Here is a 6,934-nt window from a genome sequence, read left to right as displayed (position 1 = left end):
ATCAATTTTAAAGACATTATGTAGAGGTATAAAAAGATGAAAATGTAATAAGATACAAATACCACGATCACACTGGAGCCCTCGTTGGAAAACTACAACGGCAGTGGAGCAGAGACCATTTAAAGTGAGCTGGTAGTGTTTAGGAAATCTTCTAAAAACAACAGTATTTAAGTACCGGTCGTATAGGATATTGCTCACCATAGCAGATTTTATCTATTGCATCGTTCTAATTCACTCTCTAGCCTACATGTTAGGGGTTTTGTGCCAAAAAAGATGATCTTCTGCATTGCATGCTAACTTTTAAAGCTGCATCAACCAGTTTATAGTCTAAAAAACTTGGAACCGGATAATCATATTTGTGGCTAAACAGGTGTTTGCAGATTAGTAATCAGGCATGACACTTTCGTGATATCAGGCCTGTATCTCGTAAATAAGTATTGCCTGTAGTATAGGCTCCGATAATATGTGTTTGATATGTCTAATATCCTTGTTTATATTTGGAAACTATACTGTAATTATGATTCATGTATAGGTTATAGAAATTACCTCGTTTGCATTATGACTTTGCATTTTACCTGCTCTGTCCACAAGATTATAACCAACCCAGTCATTCTTTTTTTTTTACCTGTTTAACCAACATCCTATCAAGATATTCAACATACAAGGACTACCCACTGAGGTCCCTGAGGACCACAAGAATATACTGTAACGAACAACCATCCCTGCCATGTCTACTCCCTAACAGCAGGTGGCAGTATACCTCTTTGAATATGAGAAAACGGCTATCTTACCTGCAGGGGGCAGCACTTCCCCCGCATTGCTCCAACTTATAGGAGCATTTATCCGGCGAAGAAGAAGAACCGACATCCTAACCAGTGGAGTGTTTGGAAAGGTATCTGTGACACATTTCACATCAACGTTTATTTTAATGTTATCCAGGCGCCAGTTTGACTAAAAGCCAAGACTCAACAAGGCGATACTTCAGCTACATTTAGCTCAACATGTAGCTAACGATAGCTACATTTCTATTTTGCAGAAGTTTCGCTTCTGTATTAGTTAAAGCTGACTGGCTAATGTTAAGCTGTTTGCTCATGTTTGTTTAATTCACCTGAGCAGTGAATACATGAGCACAGACTAACACGTTGGCTGTTCAAGTTCAGTTACTACTCAGCAAAGCCTGTCCATAAGTGATACTCTTCTTGGGACAATTACATTCTCATATTGAGTGTAAGTGTTGTTGTTTTTATCGATTCATCCAACTACTGTCTAACAAAGCACCAATCACTTTGCAAGAGGAGCTCGTGTGTGTCTGGTGAAGTGTGTGGGTTCATTCCTGAGGATGCATACACAGGATTACCCCCACAGAGACAGATGTGCCATAATGTGTGTCTTTACTCCTGCAGAATGCCGTTCCATTTCTGCCCCCAGTGTGGGACAAAGCTGAAGCCTGATTTTAAATTCTGTCCATCGTGTGGGGAGAAGCTTCCCTGTCCTGTAGATGAGTCTGCACCTGTGAGCTTGACGTCGTCTTTAAGTCTCTCTCCTCCCAAAAAGGATAAAGCCGTAGTTAATTCAAGCCTCGCTTCAAGCTCAATTTGGAAGCCCATGGAAAGCACTGGTGAATATCTTGACAATATTTCACAATAGTAGTACTGAACAAACTAGTAGTAGTTTTACATATATGTAAACTCTCTTTTTCTGTAGTCCGTGCATGTAACGCCTCAACTCCAGTTACAACTCGTCCTGCACTGCGAAAGACCCGTAACTCCCTGCGTCTCGACAAAGAAGTTAAATTCAACAATAAAGATGCCTCTCCACTTGTGGTGCCCTCCACTAGTCCACTAGTTGGAACTCCACCAAAGCCGCACACAGTCCCTTTGAAGCTCGACACAGGGGCAGAGCCACCTTTAGAGTCTTCTCCTGTCCTGAAGTTCCCTCGACCTGGTGAGCTGAAACACAAAACTTTTCTCGTGAAAAATACAGTCTCTTTTCTGTCATAATCTTTTCTCTGATTCATATTGATTGTGGCTGGATCCATATATAGTGAGGGGAAAGGCAAAACTCTCCAGCCCCGTTAAGCAGGTAGAAGAGGGAAAGAGGCTGACGGATAAAACAAGTAGGAAAGCAGAGGAGTCAGCGGTCGACAGCTCTCCTGTGGCCATCTCTTCTACTGTTTCTTCACCAATCTCCAGGTCACCTTTAAAAGGTAAGCAAAACGGTTTGTCATTACCACGCAACATGACTTTCTTATTTATCAAGTAAAAGGTTAAATTATTATATTATATTTTTATTATTACCGGTGAAGTTCAGGCTCCCGCTGGAGGCCGACATAAGTTAGAATCATTAAAAAAGAAAACGTAAAGCACCACATACAGTTACAGTTTTTGAAGTGACTCATTTATGAAAGGGGGAACAACAAAGGGATTCAGTTTTCAGGTGGTGGACTATCATTGCAGATTCACAAAATATCAATTGTTTTGCAATCAGGCTAACTGGAGACGTGATTAAATCGTATCAGGTCAGTGTGTAGGTACACATTGCATGAGATGACTTGACGTACATGGGACCATTTTAAACATGTATCGTAAAGAGATGTGAAGTGGGAGCGTCCTTTTTGTAACTGTGACATTCCTGATTTGATCCCCGTCATCTTCCTCTCCTTATGCTTTCTGTCACTCCGCACTCACTTTTTTTTTTTATATTTATACATTTCTAAATAAAAAAACAGAGAGAGACAAACTGTACAGTTGTGCATCATTTATTCATGTGAGTGTGTAACCTCACTTTTTCCCCTTCTATGCATCTACAGCGACAGGAAAAAGCAAAGCCAAGAAGGCAAAGCATGTGTCCGCTGTGGAGCCTCTACAGGAAGGTGAAGAGGTGACGGACACAACGGGCAAGAAGTGGAGGCTGGTGAAGCTGCTCAGTCAGAGCACAACAGAGCTCATCTACGAAGGTGAGACAGTGGACACGACATCGGGGGGGAACCTGGAAAGTTAAAGAAAGAAAGAAGATAGTATATTAACGATGATATATTACATTTACTGCTAAATATCTAAATACAATCTTAACAGATTTTCATGTCCAGTGAACTAAAGCATATTTTGTACCAGCTGTATAGAAAGTGATGGCTAACCTAGTTTAGAGGGCAGAGCTGCAGGATATAACAATTGGTAGTAGAAAAGAGCCTGTATTGTCACAACTAAATCATGTTGTTTTGTCTTTTTTGCAAACAGTTTCACGATCCACTTCTAAGGAATCAAATGACATCCTCAAACTGGTAAGTACTGCCTCAACACTCTGTTGTTTTTGAGTTGTTATCACAGAAGTTCCATAAATGAAATGGAAATCGCTCTCCTACTTATGTATTCATCAACAAATTGATTTTTATTTGTTCTCTATTTCCATACTTTCCTGAGTGGGATCAATAAAGTGTATCTTATCTTATGTTTCTTTATCTTAGGCAGCTAAAGATGGAAGAATCTTCAATGAGCAGAACTTTCTGCAGAGAGCCGCTAAACCTGCGTCAGGTGAGGATTTAGTGTTTTTCTTGTTTAGTACCTCCAAATCATTTTCTGTCACCTACAGAGGTCTGGCTGCAGTCAAACCATGACTCTAATGTATCTCATGATAACTACAAGAGAAGTAAATTAAGTCAAAACAAAGGCAGTAGCATTATTTATCACAGTCAAGTGCTTCAGTGTTTATATTGGCTGTAACAGGCTGCTCAATAATCAAAGATTTAACAGGTGACAGACGGAAATGAGGCAGAAACAGAACTACTAGCAAGTAGACGGTGAGAAATGTTCTGGCAGTTTGTGACGAGATCTAGTTTCACAACATCCATTCAAAATATCTGCCTTTTATTTCATAATCCGTTCAGAAGAAAAGCAGAAGTGGACAAGAACTTATTCAATGCGAGCAATGCCAAGGGGACGAATGAAATCTTTAACCCTTTAGCTGCAATCCTGGTTAGTCAGAAGTGGAACATTACACATGAACCACACATGATCATTAAAACGGATCGTCTCTCTCTCTCTAGTGGACAAGTGGATCAAACTAAACAAGCTGGATTTTCTGGGGATTCCTTCTTGTGTTGGCTTTGGTCTTCATTCAGAGTCCTACAGGTGTGAAAATGTGCACATTATATGAAAGAGTTTAACATTAACATTGTTGCTGCTATGAATTGGTCTTTATCTTTTTTTAATTTTTATATATAGGTTTCTGATTTTCCCCAACATGGGTCAGTCTCTCCAGTCTGTCATGGAGGAAGAAGCAGAGCTCGTGTCTGAGAAAGCTGTCCTCCAGCTCGCCTGCAGAATAGTGAGTGTAAACTTGATGGGTTGTTTTTCAGACAATATCCTTGATTTCCCCCTCACCTAATAAACATTCATATTTCTTTCTTTTTGCAGTTAGATGTGCTGCAGTACATCCACTCAAACGAGTACGTTCATGCTGATATCAATGCAGAAAACATTTACATCAAACCAGGACAGAAGTCACAGGTGAAACATATGTACACACTTTAAGCTGTCAGTTCCTGTGATTGAAATATGTTTTACATTGAGTGTGTGTGTGTGTGTGTGTGTGTGTGTGTGTGTGTGTGTGTGTGTGTGTGTGTGTGTGTGTGTGTGTGTGTGTGTGTGTGTGTGTGTGTGTGTGTGTGGTGTGTGTGTGTGTGAGTGAGATTAGGTATACCTAGTAGGATACTGCCACGCCTTCAGGTACTGTCCAGGTGGACAACATGTAGAGTACCGTGAAGCCAGCAGAACACCACACGAGGGCACCATTGAGTTTATCAGCCTGGACGCACATAAGGGAGCAGGTGAGTCACTTCTGTGGTTCACTGATTCCTCTTCCCACTAACATCAGTCAATCAGACGCCATTTCACTCTATAAGCTTCTGTCAACCAAACACTACCAGATTTATTATTGTCCTTCCACGGGGAACACCTGCACTCCACCCACCGTCCATCTGTCTGCACACACAGGTTTCACATTATAAGACTGATCTGATTTTTTTATAGTAGTTGCTGATTGTGATATTCTTTAGTGTAAAAGGTCCTTTCAACATTTGAAAACCACAAAAGAAGGTGATATTTACATCTGTGGATTGTTTTGTATCTAACAGGGTATATATGGGAGGAAAAACTGATGTCGTAATAACCATTTGTGTGTATTCTCCGTTAAGCTCCGTCTCGACGCAGTGACCTGCAGTCTCTGGGTTACTGCATGCTGCGGTGGCACACGGGGGAGCTGCCGTGGACCCCCCTCACTGACCCGGACCAGGTAGCCTCTCAGAAACAGAGGTGAGAGGGAGTGCATCATCACTGGGATGTTTAAAGTCCCTTTGATTCACCATAGTAATACTGAACTGTATCAACTTGCCTGCATAACATAAACATATATGATCAGGTTATAGTACAATACAAAGAAAATGCAAGTACTTCAAATAGTTGTCTTTGTAGGTTCACTGAGGATGTTCCTGCGTTGTTGAGTCACTGCTTTGGGAGGAAGGGGGTTTCCAGTAAGTTAAAATGTTTGTTATACAACACATAAGTGTGTGATCAAGTGCCATTTTCTGATATATTTGTGTGTGTGTGTGTGTGTGTGTGTGTGTGTGTGTGTGTGTGTGTGTGTGTGTGTGTGTGTGTGTGTGTGTGTGTGTGTGTGTGTGTGTGTGTGTGTGTGTGTGTGTGTGTGTAGGTGCATTTCAAACGTACCTGACTGAAGTGATGACTCTGCAGTACTCTGAGCAGCCGGACTACTCTGCTCTGAAGGCTGGACTCAGAGCCGCTTTGCTGCAGCTTGGAGGGTCACCGGAGCTGCCGCTCAGTTTTTAGGTGAGGACTCATCACTGCAGCTCAGAAACAAGTATGTGAACATGAACATGTAAATTCCTGTTTTATATCACAGGGTCCAGACACTTTACAACCAGAAAACTTACTCTGCAGAATATTTAATATTTTTCTTTCACTATTAAAAAGAGATCCACCGTGTTGGCGCCTGCAAATTTTGGGCAGTGACACATTGTGTTCTGTTTTGGCTTTATATTTGTTAATATTTTGTGTGAAAACACTTTATTATGAGATATTGTTGCCTTAAATTTCACATTTACAGCTGCAGTTCCACTGTTACAATAAATACAGATTTTAGGGATTTTTATTCAGTACACAAATAATTCAGGTGAAAGTGACAGTAATCTGGAAATGTGCCTCTCATCCTCAGCAAATACCAAACCTAAAATCAAACTGTGTTTAGAGTTTATGTTGAAAGTTAAGAACCTTGTGCATTCTGTGTGATAATTGTATTCTGAAATATCTACTGTTTTATTTTCAGAGAAATGGAACAAAAAGAAGACAATTTTTCCAGATGTTTGACTTGTTTTTATCATGCTGTGTTTTATCTGACGTTTTATTGCACTGAATGTTTGAGTGTTGTAGAGTTCAATGTGTGCAGATGACACTTATGTTTTTTGATTGGGATCATTTTAAGCATATCTGGTTTTGTTGTGGGTTCTCATATTAATTTGTGTTTTTAACATTACACGGTCAACCTGGATTTCACGTGAGTGCGATGCAAGTTCTCAATATTTGTTGCACACTTTTGTGTTTTGTTGACACTTTGTTAATTAAATGTGTCTGTGTTCCTCTTTTAACGGGTTGCTTGTTGCAACTGTTTTTGACATGAACTTATTACTACTGAACATTTCCTTTCCTTAAGACGAGCCAACACAGACTTAGATCAACACTTCGTCATGTGTCGGCATCGGTAGTTTGCCTGAATAAAACAGTGCCTTAGTGTCCTTTGACTTCACCAGAAACACCATCATTCATTCATGTTCTTAAGAATACATCTTCACTTCATGCGGTGTTTAAATAAATTGTTCTTGAGATGTTTTTTGTGCTCTTGTTGTGAGAGTCCTTATTACAGA

The 6,934-nt window shown here is 40.3% G+C and overlaps 1 protein-coding gene across 3 annotated transcripts; it reads left to right on the top strand.

Moving 5' to 3' along the window:
* Window positions 1–820: 820 nt before the first annotated feature.
* Window positions 821–6,899, top strand: vrk3 (VRK serine/threonine kinase 3). 3 transcript variants are annotated; one of them, XM_068730289.1, is made up of 15 exons: window positions 821–892; window positions 1,404–1,618; window positions 1,705–1,944; window positions 2,045–2,206; window positions 2,810–2,956; window positions 3,237–3,280; window positions 3,464–3,530; window positions 4,043–4,127; window positions 4,221–4,323; window positions 4,413–4,505; window positions 4,693–4,825; window positions 5,192–5,309; window positions 5,469–5,527; window positions 5,707–5,843; window positions 6,340–6,899. In XM_068730289.1, exons 2-14 carry the CDS (start codon window positions 1,405–1,407, stop codon window positions 5,841–5,843), a joined length of 1,602 nt encoding a protein of 533 aa, XP_068586390.1. In that variant the 5' UTR covers window positions 821–892; window position 1,404; the 3' UTR covers window positions 6,340–6,899. The 3 variants fall into 3 exon arrangements, with proteins under 3 accessions (XP_068586390.1, XP_068586393.1, XP_068586392.1); XM_068730292.1 differs by having other exon boundaries at window positions 5,707–5,874; XM_068730291.1 differs by lacking the exon at window positions 821–892 and adding an exon at window positions 1,158–1,227.
* The last annotated feature ends 35 nt before the right edge of the window (window positions 6,900–6,934 follow it).

Source organism: Cebidichthys violaceus, unplaced genomic scaffold (genome assembly GCF_023349555.1).
Source record: "Cebidichthys violaceus isolate CVI_PGR_0920_01 unplaced genomic scaffold, fCebVio1.0.p SCAF_5, whole genome shotgun sequence".
Taxonomy (NCBI): domain Eukaryota; kingdom Metazoa; phylum Chordata; class Actinopteri; order Perciformes; family Stichaeidae; genus Cebidichthys; species Cebidichthys violaceus.
This window is presented reverse-complemented; position numbering and strand designations above follow the sequence as displayed.